Source organism: Rhyacophila brunnea, unplaced genomic scaffold (assembly GCF_057557595.1).
Source record: "Rhyacophila brunnea isolate RB1 unplaced genomic scaffold, BYU_Rbru_1.0 scaffold_6, whole genome shotgun sequence".
Lineage (NCBI taxonomy): Eukaryota > Metazoa > Arthropoda > Insecta > Trichoptera > Rhyacophilidae > Rhyacophila > Rhyacophila brunnea.
The window spans coordinates 21146690-21167816 of NW_028233276.1; the positions used below are offsets into that span (position 1 = coordinate 21146690).

The following is a 21127-nucleotide window of genomic DNA, read 5'->3' on the forward strand; positions in this document are numbered from 1 at the left end:
TTATAATAAATAACTTTAAACTTTAACGAAAAATAACCCAGGCTTTTTTATATGATTACCAAATGACTGGAAGCAATTTTTTATCTTTCCCTTTCAATGCTCTGTGATTTTCTGGTTGATAAATTAACATTGGCATCAATTTTAAATCACCAGTTAAGTTTCCAATAAGAAGCAATGTCAATCGGTTTTTAGAAGGTTTATGTCCAGGGGCAACTGATTCTTCGTTAGATAAGAATGTACGACTAGGCATTTTTTCCAAAATAAAGCTGTCTCATCTACATTAAATATTTGGCTAGTGGAATATTCTCCATCTTCAATAATTTTGGATAATGAGGAAATAAATTCTTTTGCAGCATCTTTATCCGCATCAGCCGATTCTCCAGTGAATTTAATATATTAAACCAACCGTTACTTGCTTGAAAATCGTCTTAGAATCTTCTTTTAATCTAGCCTTCCAATCTTTGTGCAAACTAAGAGCCTTCGCTTGAATAATTGAAATACTTAGAGGGACATCTTTTTGATGTTGGTCATCGATCCATGATGACTAAGATTTTTCCATTTCATCCATAACTATGCCATGTCTTTTGGAAACAGTCCAATTGATGCAAAAGATTCACCGCTATCAGAACGTCTAATAATTTCCATCTTTTTCTAGATCGTGTGAAGTTTATGAGTCCTTGATTTCTTTTTGTTCCTATCAACACTGCAGTTTTTCCGTTTCTCACTCACTAAACCTATCCTAGCTAGCTCACAAGCAAAGTGATGGGTGTGAGCAGGGTGCAAGTGATGCAAGAAATGCACTTGCTTGTGAGCGAGCGAGAGGGAGAATCTTTACCCCACAGCGCAACGTTTTAAAAAACGATTTTTTTTAAATGTGCGAAATAGCGAATTGTGCGAAAGTCAAACGTTCGAAAGTCGAGGTCCGCCTGTAATTCAATCTACCTACCAAATGATTTTCATTTCTGAATAATATAATATCCTCTACAAACAAATAAAAGCAGCTAATAACCAAGTGGTTTACAAACTTTGTCGTACCACGGTACAATTAGTGTGTACGTGAAGTACACATGGTCAGATGAACAACAATACTGATACTTTTAAAGCCAAATAAAGGCTGATGAAAAAGAATGTTGGACAAATTTAATCATTCCATATAAATAGTACAGGTGGTCCTCGACTTTCGTAAAATTCACTATTTCGTACATTTCTTAAAATTTAGATGTTTATTGATAATACAAAAACTATATGCTTCCATGCAGTCGCTCCCCAAAATATTTCGTCCCTTAGACTAATAATATTAAATTTATAGAGAAACGGAGAAACTACAGCATTGATACCGACAAAAAGAAATTAAGGATTCTCTTCGTACGATCGAAACAAATATGGACATAATTAGGTGTTCTGGAAGCAGCGAATCTTTTGCTTCAATCGGCCGATCCTATGACTTTAGCCGGTTTACGATGGAAATATATCTTCAAATATTGTTTCCAAAAACCGCAGCGTAGTGATAGATGAAATGGAGAGATTTTCTCATCATGATTGATGACCAACATCAAAAAGATGTCCCTCTGACTTCTCAATAATTATTGAAGCTAATGCTCGTAGTTTGCATGGAGATTGAAAGAGTCGATTAAAAGATGATTCTAGCATGGAATTTCAAGCAAGTATATGCTGGTTCAACAAATTTAAACTGAGGTATTCGTTATACATATTATATATGTAATATTAAATTCACTGGAGAAGCTGCCAGCCAGTACAGATAAAGATGCTGCAAATGAATTTATTTCCTCATTGTCCAAAACATTTTATTTTTTACATTGCACTATTTTCATATATTCAACATTCCTACACATTTTCAAGAATCAATTATGTATGAAAGTTGAAGACCCTCTATATGTGTGTATAAAAGGTATGGTAATAAATTATTGGAAAAGTTTATTGAAATTAAAGAAACATGTTGATGTGAATTATTTATTACACAATATTTTTTACAGTAAAAAATTACATAATAAATCAATTTTTGTAAGTTTCTATAAACGCAAATACTTTACAAATATTTAAGATGCAAGTATCCATGATGCAAAAATTCGCTAAACATTATTTATAGAAATATACACACAATTGCTTCAACTAAGTTTTGGCTATGGCGATTCAAATAATATATCATGCCAATATGGGTGTGAAAAGAGTACAGGGTTTCGTAAACGCTAGCCGTAACATTAGCTTTACCATAACCGTGATCTTAATCTAAATTAGGTTTAACTAATGCTACTTCCCGCCCATGAGTCCGGAGAGGCCCCCTAATCCGCCAGATCCTTGCTGCAATTGCCGCATCATGTTTTGAAGTCCTGAAACCCCACCCATTTGGTGGAGAACTCTAGGGTCCATCATTTTTGCCATTTGTTGGTTTAATTTTGCCATTTGTGTTTGATTGACATTCTTGGCCATGTCTCCCCCCTTGAATAGTCCTTTAATGCCGCCCATTCGTTTGACGACAGCTGCGAACTTAGTATACTGTGATATTAAGTCTTTGACTTCTTTCTCTGTCACTCCGGCGCCCTGAGCAACTCTAATCATTCTGTTGCTTTGTTTGGAAAAAAGTTTGGCTCCATCTCTGTTATCAAGTTCGGCATCGTTCATTGAGTCCATAATTGTCATGAGGCGTTTTAACCTCGCCATTGATTCTTGTTCGCTACATTTTGACGTTAAATCTTGAGAAAAGCCTGGAATCATACCCTGTGAAAAAGAAAATCATAAGATTATGTGTCAGATTACAGTCGAACTTCCATTTTATGTGCCTAGAATTCTTGTTTTTTCACTATTTGCATATTGTTGCATATATATATTGCAGTTTCTGTTGGCCCGTTTCATTTTGGTACTTTTAATACCTTGTTTTACATTTTTATTTCTCACAATTACAAAATAAAATTTGTCTCTCATATTATCCATACAAAACCAAGCCGTGCATGTGGTATCTTTGAAGTATCAAGTTATGGAAGTGAGGAGTGGGTGCAACGACCATTAATCCCGGGGCTGGCATCATGACTGATAGATAGTATACACGAAAAGTCTCAATTAGACGAATCACAAAAGAAACTGCATCTGTCATATTATGTATACTCAACCCTCTCTCTCTCCAGACGGTCTAAATGAGACTAGAATTTTTTAGTGCATCTTTGATGCGCGGTTGGGCACCATTTTTTTTAGTACAATACCTATTTTAATACACACCGTCTTTTTTAGAGAAATATCTTTTATAAAAAAGTTAAATATAATAGTTTATGTTGAGTAAATTCTACCAGTAAAATACAGAACATAAAACAAAATTTTAATTCAAATCCCCTAAATTTAATATGACTGTCCTAGAACATTTTTACAGTTACCTACCACAGCCTACGTTCTTTCAAGAGCAACCTTAGTCACTGGTAGGTAGGCGTCCATATAAGGTATCCATAGTTAACTTATTTCAACAAAACCATTAATCAAGTTCCACAGTGGAAGCATAACATTTAACCATGAATATATCGTCGGTGTTTTGTAAAAAGGCCGAATCAGCCATTTTGGCGAAATTGAGATTTTAATGAAAACACAATATGTACCTCACTAGCCTTGTTATGTAAAAACGCCGAACTTGTATCTCCTCGGGAAAGCACTTAAAAACGATAATCGTAAGGGCGAATATCCACTTTGTGTTATGAATAAAAGGCGAATGTGACATATTAGGCCTTTTAAAATAAAATCTGTCCTAAAGTAGTGGTAAGTGTTATGATGTACGGGCGAATATACGATATTCGCCCTTTCTGCATATCTACATACATATCAATGTGACTATTGTTAAATCAAAATTGTCAAGTTCGCCCAACGTCACTATCATTCGTGTCATTTTATTATTGACAAAGCTTATTGGCGGGATTGTTTTTAAAAGTTTCCTCGGTGTAATTTATGGCTCGATGACATTGAGCTACTTTACAAGCTGCTTGTCGGCGAATTTAAAAGCGGGCGAGTCAGCTAATGCGATTGTGATGATGACACACAAAACTTTCCACTCGCTCAGAAGCCAACAAGCTAGTGATTTGAAACCATCATTTTTGGTACTATTTTGACAGGATGTATTGAATAGTTCGTTTTTTTACTTGCTGGTTTGCCACTATCGCTCTACTGCGCAGACGCAGATCGGCCCACACGCCAGCGTGTAGCGTGTAAAGAGGCCCGGCATTCAACTTTTCTCGATAGACTACTTACAATCTGCTTGTTAGCTTGTTCGGTGATGACATTGGGCGAGTTTACAAGCAGATTGTAAATTCGCCAACAAGTAGCTCAATGTCATCGAGCCATTAGCGATAAAAGAATGTTTAAGTTGACAACTTGTTAAACAATAGTTTGAAATATAGTTATTTGCCTTTTCTACTAATTGAACAGCATTTGTATTCAATATTAAGTATTCATCGAGTGATACAACATACTTTACCTCAAAATGGGCGAGATGTAAGTTTTCTTGTTTAATTTTTCGTGTTGTACAGTTGTTAAGCAATTTTGGTTTCGTTATGAAATATTGTAATTTTACATTGACATATTAATATTGTTTGCATATGTATATATAACATACCTACTTAATAATAGTATATTCATTCTTTTTAACTCTTCCTTCTTTCTACTTTCTTTCTTTCTGACACGCTTGAAATTACGAAAAAGTGATACCTACTCGTTATTTTATTGTATTTCAGATTGTCTTGAGGACAACAGATGGTTAAATTAGTTCAGTACAAATTAGGTGTAATTACTGCAGAAAGATTGAGTGATGCTACCGCTTTTTACACTAATTCGCTGGCGATTTTACCTGAGAAATCTTCAGAAATCCAATCCAACCAAGTAATTGCTGTCTCAAGTAGAGTTGGGTATTTCCCGAAAAAATCTCAATCTCGAGATTCGGGATTTCCCGAAATGATTAAATTTTGAATTCTCGAGATTCGGAACTTCCAGAACAGAATTCTCGGGAATTCTCGAGATATCAGAAAATTTAAAAAAAAAACCTGGGAAAATCCTATAATCAGTGTAAAAACAGACAAATTCCAAAAAAATATGATTTTTTTATTTATGTAAGAAGACAAACAAAATAAATGGAGGAAAACAAAAATAATTAAAAACATTACCTACTTATTAAAATGGAAGTTCAAAACACAGACTGTCAATCGCTGCGTCTGACAATCGCATGCGATTTTGAGATACAAAATTCCCTGATGTTGCAAAAATTGCGCTCATTTGGAGTCGACGTTGGCTTAATTGTCTTAAATGCCCTGATCAGTCTTTGAACGTTTTGTGTTTTCTGTCCACTTTTTCATATATATAGAAAATCGTTTTTTCAATTAATATTTTATAATAAAGAAATCCCGAGAAAAGATTCTCGAGATTCGGGATTGAAAATTTCACGAGAATTCCCGTCGGGAAATTCCCGAAACCCAACTCTAGTCTCAAGTGATCATAATTCGTCGAAGTGCTGAAAACTATTTGATTTTGGATAAGAAAACAGAGAGATTTGTGTCCGCATTTATTTGTAATGATTGTGGGCAGAAATATCGTTATAAGAGTAAATTAAAAAATCATTTGATTAATAAGCTTTTTAAAAAACACATTAAGATAAAATTCCGGAAATGGAAAGAAAAAATTAGCTGAGAGCCACTGGAAAAGAGTATAAAACTGCGACGGGAAATGTTGTTCAACATAGGAAACGATTTAATTTTTCTGCAGAAAATGTACATTTGCAGTGATAGATTTTTGGAGGAAGAAAAGGACACGATTTTTGGGGAATTTTGGAAACTCTGTGAAAACGATAGCAACCAAGATGAACAGAGACAATATATTTCACACAGTATAACTATTGAAAACCCCAAAAGGCAGCGTGTAAACAATATTTCGCACAATTTTATTCATTTTGTATCTCGTCCAGTTAATTTATCATTACTTAATAAAAAATAATCTGATGTTCCATAACTATTTTGATTAGGTATAATATGCCTTTTAAAGACAAAAACACTCTTAATTTTTACTAGAATATGGTTTTTATTTAATTTAACTTTCACTATTATATTGTTTTGTCTTGTAAAAGTTTAAATAAAATATTATAAACATAATAAAATTACTTTCCTTATAATTATTCCCTAATAAACCCACACACTCAAGGGCGAACGTGCAACTGTTTCGTATTTTTAACACACATAAAGGGTGAATATCCATTTAAAATGATTTTTCTGACCTTTTTTATACAAGTTTGTACATTTTTTTATATTATCCAGACAGTAGTTCCTCCAAGCTTTATTATGTATTTGTTAGAAATTTATAATCATCCATAGGTAATTAATAAATAAATGTCAAAAGTTAAAAATCCTCCTCCTGTAAAATAGCATTTTGGTTGATTCGCCCTTTTTACAAAACACCGACGATATTATAATGATATAATAAAATGCTATGTCTTTTTGCATTAATGATACCATAAAGAGTTATATTAAATATGAATAACACACAATATGCAGTATTTGTAATAATAGGACCTGCTTATGATTCCTGAAAAACTTCAATTAGGTTATCAAAAATATACAAACCATTATTTGTGAAAAGGGTCCCATTTTCATGATATTTTGAAACTGTTCGTACATATCTCTTAACGTGAATTGTCCGTGTTTTATTTTTTCCAGAAGTTCATTATCGTCCAACTTGAGTTCGTTTACTTTATCAATTAAACCTTCAATATCGCCCATGCCAAGAAGTTTACTAATAAAAGGTTTAGTTTTAAAGGATTCTAAATCATCTATATGTTCACCAGTTCCTATAAATATAATTGGACTCTTTGTAGCAGCAACACTGAAAAAGAGGAAAGGGAACATATTAAACAAATCAAAACCGTGGGTCATGGGTTCAAATCCTGCGGCTGATTCACACATGCGTTTGACTGAGAGGAAGAACACAATGTGCACAAACTAATTGTTAATAACCACAGAAATAAGTTTTACATCTTGCGTACAGAGTTACTCACCGCGAGGCTTTTCAAATAAACTTCACTAATTATATTTGTCTGTATTTATTATACAGTTGACTCCCGATTATCCGGGCTAAGGGTGGGGAGAGGTGGCACGGATAAACGAAAAACACGGATAATCTGAACTATGGTTTTTTCTTTTTAAAATACCACATAATATTATACATTTCTAAAGCAGACAATTATTTTAACATGTTTCATACTCATTATTAATAAAGAAAATCCGTGATTTTGGTTTATTAGTAGAAATCTTTCTAATATCAGTTTCAATTTTCCTAAATGAGGTTCACGTTTAAGAAAGCGAGCGATTTTTTAAAAAATTAAATTCATGCATGAATAATCCGCAAACCAGATAATCCGCACACGTATAATCGGGAGTTTACTGTATTTAGCTCTACAATTTGAAATGGATGATGGCAATCTTCCGAAGACGTTTCTTAACAGATATTATACAAGAAATAGTTAGCCAGTCCATCAACCTTTTAGGTCCATTGTCAAAATATGGAAGCACGATTTTTGTTTATTTTAAAAATTACACCTGCCGCTAACAAAATATTCGACTCTCGCTTTGTAAGATACATCAACTGTGACTCAAATTCCAACAGTGTGGTGGATGGCTGACACTATAAAAGATATAGTTCAACAGAAGGTTTTCACCATTTGTGTAGTGCATTTATCATACTAAATCCATAACATAACTGAAAATAACAAAACATAACTGTCGCCTATGTAACTATACGATACCTTTGGAGCAAAAATTGTAATTTCCTAATCTTGTTTCAAGTAGATATGTCAGTATAATTAATAATTTTAATCTTTTCTATCCATTTTAAGAGCAGGGTGATGCATATTATTATAATATGAGTTCACATAGACACTACACAATGAACAGCCAATATCGGACAGTCCTTTCCATTAATATACGCCTCCTATGAGATTATATAGCCCAATAAGAAACATATAAAGTAAAACCTCAATTTCAAAATTTAACCAAACTTAGACACTGGAGTTGGCAGATGGAAAGACCATCACAGGGAAGAGATTATTAATTCCTAGAAACAATGACGGGAACTCACGCTGATAGGGCACCACCTCCTTTCGCATGTCCGTCCAGCTTAGTAATAATTACGGAGCCAATGTCTACCTTCTCCTTGAAAGCCTTCGCTTGGGCTTCACAAGCTTGACCAATTGTGGCATCCATTACGAAGATTATATTGTCAGGTTTCTGAAAACAAAAAATAACAGTTAAATAAACGCAGCAATTGAAGTAAAATAATGATATAAAATTATCCTGGAATTTGGGGAACCTGAATCCATACACAATAACAGGACATAAATGACGTCAAATGATTTTCCTTATTTTTTGTCACAAAAATGTTAAAAAATCATTATATGGCCGATTTCAGTATAATAAAAATGAGTTTAATTTTATTACTTTTATGGCATTACATTTTACACAATCCATTTAACTTTAGTGTCACAAATTATTATATTATATCAGCGGGTCTATTCTATACACAAGGCTGCTACGGCATCTAAATAGGGTAGAAAAGTATCGAATTATTAACACTTATTAAAATTTATTAACAATTATTAACAATTACAATAATTTAGTTAAAATTATTACAATAAATACGTTTTAAAAGCACCTGGCTGTGATAAATTTTAGACCGAGATAGACTGTTTTGACAGTTCAGACGGTTATTTTATTGCAATTGTTACAATAAGTGTTAATAATTCGATACTTTCCTACCCTATTTAGCTGCCGTAGTGGACCGAAAGCAGGCTTGTGTATAGAATAGACCCTCGAACCCCAACCCTATTACTATAGCATTATCTGACAGGTTGCAGATTTTTAACGACACACGTTGAATGTAGAGCAAAGCTCTTAATACAATCACTGTATACCGATAAATATTGGCTTAGTATTTCATAATTATTCTAACAAATGTCACTGTGCGTTAAATTTTTAAGATTATGCAAATCATTCGACAGTGGCTAATAATTTGAATTTTCGGATGAGATAACTCGCGAAATTATTATGTGCGGCCTGTCGATGACAGCCTCATAGAGCAAGATAACTCGCTGAAAGCATAGAACTGATTAAAGTGTAATGTCATAATATATGGATAACAGAATAGCACACGGAATGATTGAATGTGCTTCACATTTATATAATTTTAAAAAACTGTCCAAAAAGTTCTCATATTCGTTTTATAGGTATGGAAACAATCCTACTCACGATTGCATTGGAAACTGCCAACATCTCCTCGAATAGAGATTCTTCTTGTTTGTGCCTACCGCTCGTGTCAACTATTATGAATTCAAATCCTTCCTTTCTGAACATTTCCACTCCCTCTTGAGCTATGACAACGGGATCAACTTCTGTATAACTAAAATGAATATAAAATTAAGTGGTATAATAAACAAACACTGGTAAACTACTGAAATTTTATTTATCAACTCGATACATGCATACTAAAAGAAGTAATTAGCGTATAATATATGTTTAACATCTTTACAGTAAACTCTTGTGAAATTTATTCACTCATAGTAGATAAATATACAATTCTACACCATGAGCCTTACAAACAGGATTTCTTTGAAGAATCTTGCATGCTTTATTCAAATGAAAATGATGTTCCGTCACTTGACTCTTGATTATAAACTAGCAATGAATACAAATGGAGCCAGGAACACTGATTTATAGTTACCTGATATCAAAACGACTACTATCTACTACTATCTCAATATTAGTCTGGTGTCCATGTTACGCCGAATGTGCGAAATTGACTATTACATGAATTAGGTAAATTATCTGCCGAGTACGTGAATTCGCCAGGGTATGGAATTCTTAAACTGTCAACATGACAGTAGAAAAAGTAAATTTAATACGGATGGTTTTATTAGTTATAATTGGACATAATATAATATTATTATTATTAGGTTAGGTTAGGTTTTTAATCCAACTGAATGTCCATTTTGAGGTTAGCTAACAAGTATCAACAAACTATCACAAACATACAATCGACCATTGCACGATTGATACCCAAGCACGAATCAAATCGCGAAAATACCTTTTAATAAAATTCTTCCGTTATCATAATATTATAGTTCTAGATTTTTTTTGCGCATAGTAAATGGATATGAAAGTCATTGTAGCTATTGATTGGTATATTTTTATATTATAATCAATGACATTTGACACATTTGGTTAGTTTGATTAGTTGCAAAAAATACCACCGGAGCGCGACCATCTATTTTGACCATAGATAATATATGTCAATTTTGACCAATGCATGAGCATTTGACACATTTAGTTTAGTTGCAAAAAACACCACCGTAGCGCTACTATCTAATTTGTCCAATGCATGAACTAGGCTGAAAAATTACTGCCGAATTTACGCACTTGGCAGATATTTTGTTTAATTCATGAATAAGGCAACGGGCTTGCATTTTTCATGATTTAGGCAAAATTTTGCCCATTTCATGTAATAATCAATTTCGCACATTCGGCGTAACATCCATACTATCATGTAAAGAAAAATGAATAATTAGTAAACACTAATTAGTATTGCTTTCAAGAACTAACCTTCCATAAAAGGGTATTCTGGCTTTGGTAGCGTTCTGTTTGATCTGATCGTAGGCACCAGCTCGGAAAGTATCCGCGCACACCAGGCAAGATTTCCAATTCTTCTTCAAATAGTGGTATGCTAATTTTGTACAAGTCGTCGTTTTACCGGATCCCTGGAGACCGACAAACATTATAATGTTCGGTTTGCCCTTCACTGGCTGGTATGGCTTCACCCCTGGATCAACGAGCTAAAAACAGACAATACAATTGATAATTAATGTGATTTCATTTCTATACTAGAAGCAAAATATTAGGCGAGTAAAGTTCCTTGGCGAATGGATTACTAGTAAATCTCTGGTGTATGTGTAAATTTAAATAGTGTATGCCTCATATTTTGGCTGCCTATACACTGTATGGTGTTCATTATATTAAAATGTCTCCCTGTGTCTGTATAAACATAATGTAACTGCAAAATAAAATTATAATGACGGTCATAATATGACACTGCTATCCTTGCTGCTATGTAGACCATTACGTTCAAAAGGTTTATTTCACCATTGTTTCTATATATGGCGTTTCTATAAAATACGTTTTAAGAAAATAAATTAACTGTGAGTTCAAAAACAATTGCGACTTTGCGGAATCAGACTCCCGTAGGTGGGGCTGCAGAGCAGATCCTTTCCCTGCCAATTGTAGTCGCGGTGAGTGCAAATTCTATCTGGTAAGTGTACTTTGTATATTCTCATAATAAATATACATAGCCATACGTTCTGTGAAATGTCTTCACCACCGGAGATTTATATAACTTAAAAAGAATATGGACATATTCATAAATCCTGATTTGTCCATTGCGATTAATGCATGCCGTCTGCATACATGTAAAGCACAACTGATTTCAATCTGTACATACATGTTTTGCTCAAGATTTAAAAAAATCTGTAAAATTTGTGTCCGGGGTCAATCCACTGCTGGATGAAGGCCTCCCAAGCTTTCTCCAACTCTCTCGGTCCTGTGTCGTTCGCTGCCACGTATTTCCGCCGAACTTTACCAGTTCGTCAATCCAGCGGCTTTTAGGGCGACCCTGTGGCCGTTTCGTACCCCTTGGGTACCATTGGATGACGGCATTTGTCCAGCGGCCGTCCTTTCGGCGAGCAATGTGCCCCGCCCATCTCCATTTCAGCTGTTTGGCAACGTCTATTACATCGCGTACTCTTGCCTGCTTCCTAACCCATTCATTTCTCTTACGGTCCTTTCACGTGATGCCCAACATGCACCTCTCCTTGCCTCGCTGTGTGACTCTTAGTCTTTGGACATCTCTCGTGTTGAGGGTCCACGTCTCGCAGCCATACGTGAGCACGGGTAGCACACACTGGTTGAACACCCTACGCTTAAGACATAATGGTAGGTCACTCTTGAAGATACTATTCAGACGTCCGAAAGCACTCCATCCCAGCTTTGTTCTTCGAGCAATTTCATCGTGCATGCTTCCGTCTATGGACACCTGCTGTCCGAGATAGATGTAGCTGCTGACTTGCTCGAGTTGGGTACCAGAAATACAGATAATCGCGGGGTCCGAAAAACAGTTCCTCATGACTTTTGTCTTTTGAGACATTTATCTTTAGACCGACCGTTTGACTGACATCCGCGAGTTCTTGCATTCTACCTTGTGTAAAACCGTTTATAACTGCAGTTCAGTAAGTAAGTAAAAGTCAGCATGCATTTGCTAAATAATTTTAAATGTCATTAAAGAAATAACATATAAGGCTCCGTCCATTTATAGTTCAAATTCTTTGATTAACACTGTTTTCCAAGAATGAAAATTCAAAATTAACAGTTATTCCTAAAATCATCACAACTGGAGATGCATTAACAGAGGGTATTACTTTTGGTGATTTAAATTTTCTGAAATTTGTATTCTAGTACACATATAGCTACCCCACTATACGGCCGCTCATTATAAATGGTTTGTGCCATTATTAAGTGATGGCTTTTTCAATTATGCTGCAATTTCAGCTTTACGCCCCAATTTTTTTGATATAGCCAATAAATTTTTATTTATACTTATCTAGATACCACATTGGGAAAAAACATTATGCTCAAAGAAATATAATATGCACAAAAATTTTGGATAAACAAGCAATTGGAGGTGGTAATCGACTGTAAGCAGAACAATAACAAGTGAAGAACACCTGCATTATAAAATTTGACTTGTTATTTATGGACGTGACAAAACTTGGCGAACTGACAACTGAGATGTCCGGGGTTCCAGCGGCTAGCTCAAGCGTTGATCGAACCCCGGATTCATAAAAAAAATTAAACGATTGGAGTGGAAATAAAACAAGGTCTTTTGTGTTCGTAATGTGGTCGTCTTATATTTTTTTTTGATTTTTAGTTTCACAAATTTATATCTGGGTTTTTACAATTATAGTCGCAGGTCCGTACATATAGGAAAAGGGACGCTTACTAACTTTTTTTTTCTCTTTTTAAATTCCCCGTAGCCACGCCGACCACTAAAAAGGACTCTCGTGATTGGCCAAATTTTATCGCGTGATCTTTTTGATTTGACGAATCACGAGGACCACCTCGGCGCAGGCGCACGGAGATTTTAACGTTGCCGGCAAAATTTATTAGATTTAAATACTTATATTTTATACATTATATTTCGTCTTAAAATTATCTCTTTCATCCATCATCATTTATACTTTTTAAATCAAATTAAATTTATCTTAATTACACCTCCGCCCAGTATATGATTTTCACACACCGGATGAAGGCCTTTACTTATGAATAAAAAAAAAAATTACGTAGTTGAGCAAGGAATCAGATTAGATGTTTTATGAAGCCGTTTCTAGAGGTCAGGGTTACGTTTCGACTTATGACTACTAACTGATTATTTTACACCGGGAGAAGCCCGCCTGTAAGGCCATCCTCCCACGGCGCAACTGAAATCTGATGGAACTGGTTTATGAAGGAACTCATAAACTGACCAATGTGATGCTTCGCACATGGCGCCACTGAAACCCAGTTGAAATAATAATCACATAACCTCAAACTGTCAAACTCAACTATCAACCGTGTTGTACAAAAACTGACAACACGCGCGCTGCAGCGTTTACATAAGGTTATTTTGATTTTCCAATTAACATTTAACCAATTTTGGTAAGAAAATATGATTTTTCACCGAAATCTAATGATGTTTGTACCATTGTTTTACGGTGACTGGAAACTTCAGAGACCGCGCAACTAGCATGTCGCATCTCTTCGCGACCGTTTTGAAGCTGAGAGATTCCAGTCTCGCCGTCAGCGAGCCGCCATTGAAATACATTAGCTAGATACTGGCTGGAATTTTAGTTTCAGTTCCGACGGACATAAGTTGCGCCGTGGGAGGATGGTCTAACAGGGGTGTATCACAACCTCAAAGGATTTGTCAAAAGCACTTCCTCATTTCAAACAAGGAATGGACAATTGAAATGAAATTGATTTTGATAAAGAAAGAATTAATTATTGTATTAACCCCTTCACCGCGTAGCATTTAATTACCATATTTAAATAACATGCTAATTATATCGAATGGCCAACTAATAAGGGCACAACAAATTTATGTAATTTCAACTCAAACTTTTCTATTCTGGTATTTCAAATTATGGTAAATTTTCCAACCTGTCGTTACAGCGCTTGTACACGTGCATGGATTTACGTGCACCAATCGTGTGTATTTTAAACTATTGCGATAACAACTGTTTACATGTAAAAGTGCTGACTGTCTCGCCAATCTCATTCTACAAGAGTCAGCGAGACGCAATGTTGTCATTCTATGGTACTATTTGACAGGTCGTGAAAATCGATTAACCTCAAAATGAGTCTCTACGCGTGTAGTTCATTTTTTTTACTGACAGGTTCGCTAATATCATTCTACTACACAGAAGCAGATATTGCACAGTCCAATTATCGAGTGAAAATTCAGAAGCTTTGGAACTTTTTTGATTCACAGTTGCAATCTTGCTATTTGCACAATAACATGTGCTTACGTGTGGATTTTTTTGTTATGGCCGCGATAATATGTACTGTCAGCAGTAAATCCATGCACGTGTAAACGGGGTATAAAGTGAAGTATTCGTATAATATACAAGCAATGAATCGACACGATAGCATATATAAGTATATCTTGCTTTAGAACTCACCTGGGCTAAATAATAAAATATTAATATTATTTGAATCAAGGACATGGTATGTTGTTAATGTGATGTCGCTATTTAAATTATAATAAAATTAAAAGATTCTCACTTTGACAAGTTCCTTGAAGACGGCTGATTGGATCATTCTCCTCTTGTTCAACCCTCCAGCCATTTCCTCGAAATCTATGACAGCCCTCACATTTTCACGGAGTTTCTTCACCAATCGAATATTGACATCAGCTTCTAATAAGGCAGCGCATATGTCTTTTAGCATAGAATTTAAAACCTGTAAAAACAATGACATACATTATTTGAACCGTGTTTCATCAGCGCATATGTTTTTCCAAAGGAAACCTTGGTGCAATACGAACCTCCTCATTTATAATCGTAGCCTTACTCAACGACTGCAAGGCAGACGTAATTTTACGCCCCAAATCCGCTAATACCATTTTGAGTTTTTAAATTTCAGCGTTAATTTAAATTATCACCATTCAATTTTATAAAAATTACAATGTGTTTCGAGTTCGAAAATTATCATCTGTCAATTTTATTCACGAACATAGCCAACACATCAACAGTATGAAGCTATCAACACTCAACGATCATTCAAGTTTACAACTTACAACAGATAAAAATTAAGTAAAGTTTCCGCAATACGAAATACCTATGACATAATAAATGTTACTTTTGGCGTCTTTTAAATCAATAGTAACCATTTATTAATTTTTACCATTACTTTTAAAATCTTCATAATGTTTTTACACTGCCATCATGTCTTTATTTTAAAATAGGTAGGCAGGTAGGTAGGTATAATATATTATTCGCTATTGACTCTGAAGTCCCTTGAGATGTTGATCGTATTTTTTGCCTTGTGTTTGTTCTTCTGTGCTGGCCTCTTTTTACCCCCTTTTCTTCTCGATTATTTATCTTTCTGGTTGCTCATCTTGTTTAGCAGGCTGGCAGGACTGACGCTTCTATCGTAGCGTCCTTTGTCTTTGGTTATTCATAGTTGATTGTTTTTTTTCTTTGTCAGAAGCGAAAAAAAATTGTTAAACGTTTAACATGGAGCGTTATCCATCCGCAAGGCCTGAAACAGCGGAAAAACCCAACAGGATTCCGTTTCCTGTATTTAGTGTCGTAGTTGGAGCCTGCTTTTCCGACGCCAGACAAAGCTCGGGTAGCGGAACTTACCAGACTCCAACTTTTCGACACAGATAATTGGGCGGGGGTTCGCTACGCTGAAACCCAAAAACAATATTTGGCGGCCCCGTCTTTCGTTGAGTTGGGACTCAACGATGAGTTACGCCCCTACGATCGTTCATCGCAAACGATATATCTAATGGAGCGTACAATCGCCGGCCTCCAAAATGCGATGCTCGCTCAAAAGGAGTGTATTCGGGACGCGTTACAGCGAGTGGTCGACTCTGTCAGCGACCACACCATCGGTACGGCTCTTTTTGAGACGGTCGTAAAGGAGTTCGGGACCTCTTCAGCACTCAACAAAGTGTCTGAGGACGTCACCCGAATCCTTTGTGGAAAACGGGCAGAGTTAGTTCAGACGAGGCGGAAGAAAATCCTTTCCGTTATAAAAGACACCTTCACGCGAGAGGCTCTTAACAAGACCCCACCTAGCGCCGAACATATCTTCAATAAAGATAAACTGGCGGTATTCCTAGAAAGAGGTGGGGGTCGTGAGAAGGTCTTCGATCAGACCACCAAAGTGGTTGACCAGGGCAGGGAGAGTCAACCTAGCACTTCGTCAGGTGGACACAAGGACACCTTTCGGAGGCAGGGATACATGAGGAGGATACCAGACCAGGCTAGGGGTGGCTTGCCGAGAGGCCCACGCCCATCCAACCGAGGTTTTCCCAGAGATAACCGAGGTGGTGCGAGGGGCACTTACCCTAGACGCAGGTGACCGGGTCTCCCTCACCACGTTCATAGGGGGACGCCTCCAGCATTTCCAGGAAATCTGGCAGGCCAAGGGTGCACCACCACCATTATTAAAAACAATAACGGGAACCCGTATTCCGTTTATAAAGAAACCCCCTCTAATAATGCCTTCCGTACAATTCCAGAAGGATTTCCAAACGCGACAATCGCCGGAGATCACTTCACAAATCGCGGAACTGAAGAAATCGGGAGTATTGGAATCGGCAGAACCATCTCCGAGCTTCCTCTCAACCTTGTTCCTAGTAAAAAAGCAAGACGGCAGTCAACTACCCGTCTTTAACCTAAAACGCCTAAACGGTTTCCTACAACCAAGGCCGTTCAAACTGTTCCACCATTTCAAGGTCCCAACATTCTTGCAAAGGGAAGACTGGTTAGTAAAAATAGACCTAAGCCAAGCGTACATACATGTACCTATAGCTATACAACATCGCCGATTTCTTCGGCTAGTTTACCAAGGAGAACTCCTTCAATTCACGTGCCTTCCGTTCGGACTGTCGGCAGCACCAAGACTGTTTGCCTCATTAACAAACTGGGTGGCCGAACACCTCCGGGGAAAAGGTGTGAGAATCGTTACTTATTTAGACGACTTTCTGATGGCAAAAATCAGTCCAGAGAGATTCTTCTGTCGCAACTGACTTATATGATAGATTTCATGCAGGCACTAGGCTGGATAATCAACAAGAAAAAATCTTGTCTGATTCCAAGCCAACAGCGGGAGTTCTTGGGTATCACGTGGGATACTCACAACAATCGAAAATATCTATCAACAGAGAAGTGCACATCACTTCGTCACCACCTGCAATTGCAGATCCAAAAAGGCAGTTGGTCGCTCAGGCAGGCCCAACGCCTCCTTGGGCGACTCAACTTTGCAACCTTCGTCACTCCACAGGGGAGGTTGCATTGCCGACGTCTACAATGTACGAGCGCTCAATTATCAAGGAGCCACCCTCACAAAACAACATCGATTCCACCACAAGCTCGAGAGGACATCATGTGGTGGATTTGAGCGGTGGGCTCCTCAGGAAAGATTCACAGGGCAACCTACAATCACTTCCTCACCACAGACGCAGCCGATTCAGGCTGGGGAGCGCAGTTAGACGAGTACCACCTATCAGGTACATGGACAAAACGCCAATCCACGTGGCACTCCAACCGAAAAGAGCTGTATGCAGTACTCTCAGCCATACAACTCCGGGAGCAAACGCTCAGGGGATCAGAATTACTCCTACAAACCGACAACAAAACAGTGGTGGCCTACATCAACAATGAAGGGGGCACAAAGTCCGCAAGCCTACTAAGTCTTTGCCGACAGATCCTGGAAATCGCCAACCAGGCCAGTATATCATTGACTGCACAATACCTTCCAGGAAAATACAACTGCGTGGCAGACCATCTCTCACGCAGCAAAATTATCCCAGAACAGCACCTAGCTATGGCGGCTACAGCTCCCCTATTTCAAAGATGGGGACTCCCAGACGTCGCGTCCAACACAGCCCATGTTGTCGCAACGTAATATGTCTCACGAAATCCGAACGATGCCCTTGCACTGTTCCACGATGCCTTCAATCGACAGTGGGACTTAAAACTAGCCTGGATATTCCCGCCACCGAATCTAATTCCACAAGTATTGGCATACCTGAACATGGCAAGGGGAAAATATTTACTAGTGGCCCCATGGTGGAAGAAGTGTTTTTGGAGCGCAGACCTACAGCTTAGATCACTGGACCCCCCTACCCGATCCCGCACTTGGAGTCATTTCTAGTGGATACGGTGACAAACCATCCACCTCCACAAGTCCGGGACCTATAACTTTAGTTATGGATAATTTTGGGTGGGCAGAGTTAGTTTCTAGCTGGTCGGTAGAGACAGATCACTTCTCACTTCCGGCTGGCGACCATCCAGTTTAAAGACTTATAGACCTGCATGGGACAAATGGAAGTCACTTATACAATAAGGAAGGTCTTTCATGTAACACTATTCTTGTACATAAGTCAGCCATAGCTACCTTTTGCAAACCTATGATCAGTAAAGACATCAGCAGTAACATAGTAGGGCGTCATAATATCGTCGCTATAGGATTTGTTTCCCGAATAGACCAAATGTCAATTCTTCAGGAGACGAAAAACAAATTTGATTGTCGTATTATGAAATATCAGTAGTTGTATCAATCATTTTTTCTACACTGTATGATTGCAACATTATCTAAGAATAAATTCCAAGAATAATATACTGGTATGAATCAGTAAATGCACAGAAAATGCGTTTTATTTACAATTACTCGTTGTGGATATTCGGGATTTTTTTAGCGCTCTCTCAGAATAATGGATATTCGGGACAAAATATGGACATTCGGGATTTAAAACCGTAGCGTATTGCTGCACGGCCCACAGATTACTGAGTGGTCAAAAAGTACGCGCCTCAAATGTTATATTTATTTACACGATAATTGTTAATAATTACCTCTACTATTTAAATACTTAATGATCGTAATTACCCAAGTTCGTATGTAATAATAACATGCAGCAATCGCTTTTTTCGGTTTTTTTCGTAATAAGTAATAAAATAGTTTTTAATAATCTTTTTTTTTTATTCAACGAATAATTTACAAGATTTAAGAATGTACCATTCTAATAATTGAACATACATTATTTTTAAAATCACTTCTGAGAAAATATATTATAACCAATAGAAAAAATCTTTTTGAAAAAAGTAAGACACCCGGCAGGAATCGTCCCTGCATCTCCTGAGTTTACGACCCAGTCCACAAATTACCCACTATGCTACGAGGTGACATACTTATGACGACAAACTTTAACTATTGGCCTTTTAATACCTGCTCATCAGTATTCTTCAAAATCAAGCGACTATCGGCGATCGGTTTTGGTTTATTAAATAAAAGTAGGTATCTACTACTTCAATTACTAACCGACGTCACGGATTTCTCCAATATTTTATGATGGTACTTACTCGTACTTGCTAACAATTTTATATTAATACTTTTTCCAAAAAAAAAAAAAAAAATCTATGTATATATATCTGTATATTATTATATCTATATATTTCTATAATTAACAATTAAACTTATTACAAACCACCAAATAAATATTATATATTAACTATTGGAATGACAATACAAAATATTAGCATCTATAAATTAATTACCATTGGCTGCTAATATTAGGTAGGTACCAATATCCTAAGTATATAATATTTACCAAATAAATAGTTACTAACATACATATTAAATAAAATTAACTATCAGCGCATTCAAAAATAAATAATAGCATTGCCTTTATTTTCATAGAAATACCTAGATTAAAAGTAAAATAAAGACAAACAATGTTTAATTAATAATAATTTGAAATAATAATTATTTTTTACGTCATAGTAGTTGCCGGGTCACACTGTAGAATTCATATAACCGTTGGGATTTTGTGTCATTTATCAAAACAAAATGCAGTTATTTAGGTTAAAATACTCACTTCCATAACTTTACTATAAGTTCAGGGCGAACTGGTGATGTATCAGCTATGAATGATCTCTTCAAATTTGATGAATTCACTATTAAAACAATAGTAACTTTAAAAACAGTATCAATAAGACGAAATTTGAAAGAGCATTCCGGACGGCCGAAAAATATGAAAGTGGGCGTGATTGTTTTAGAGCTGGACAGCGTGAATGTGGGAGCGAGATGCACGGCGTCAGCGCGGTTTGATTGGCTAAAAGTCATATTCGGGAAATAAAAACTCAGCCAGAGATTTATTTCGACCGAAATTAACTTGGATATTCAGGTACGAATAGTTGGACATTCGGGAGAACAACACGGAGTAATTGTAACTTAACATGGCGTATTCGGGTTTTTCAAAAAAATATCTCTGTTCCTAAATAAAAATATATTGTTTTTATAAACGATTTCGGTAGAGATCGATAAAAGAAATTGAACTGCATTAAAATGTCGATTTCGACAAAAATGGATATTCGGGAAACAAATCCTATAGCGACGATATGTTAAAAGCCATATCCACCCGCAAGACTAGACCTACAAAACCACCGATTTGGGATCCAAGAATAATCGTGGACTACCTCATGAAAACAACACCACTAGTATACAACCTATATGAAGTTTCACGCAGAACAGCTATATTATTAGTACTCGTATCTGGACGACGGGTTCATGACCTTACCCTACTCAGTGTAGCGGATAATGGCCTAAGCCCTAGTCGATAATGACGACCATATAATTCTATGGCCAATGTTTGGTTCCAAGACAGACACATCATGGCACCGCCAATCTGGATGGAAATTAAGCGCTTCCAGTTGCCAAAACATCGATCCAGTATTTTGGCTACGAAAACTTGTCTGCGTTTCCAATGAGAGAAGAGAAGAGGGTGGTAA

At 36.5% G+C, this 21127-nt stretch overlaps 1 protein-coding gene across 1 annotated transcript; it reads right to left on the reverse strand.

The window, feature by feature from the left end:
• Positions 1-1957: 1957 nt before the first annotated feature.
• Positions 1958-15349, reverse strand: Srp54k (signal recognition particle 54k). The gene is made up of 7 exons (XM_085957264.1): positions 15151-15349; positions 14889-15065; positions 10623-10852; positions 9273-9423; positions 8107-8255; positions 6597-6855; positions 1958-2736 (listed from the first exon to the last, which is right to left on the reverse strand). Exons 1-7 carry the CDS (start codon positions 15226-15228, stop codon positions 2269-2271), a joined length of 1512 nt encoding a protein of 503 aa, XP_085813390.1. The 5' UTR covers positions 15229-15349; the 3' UTR covers positions 1958-2268.
• Positions 15350-21127: the final 5778 nt, after the last annotated feature.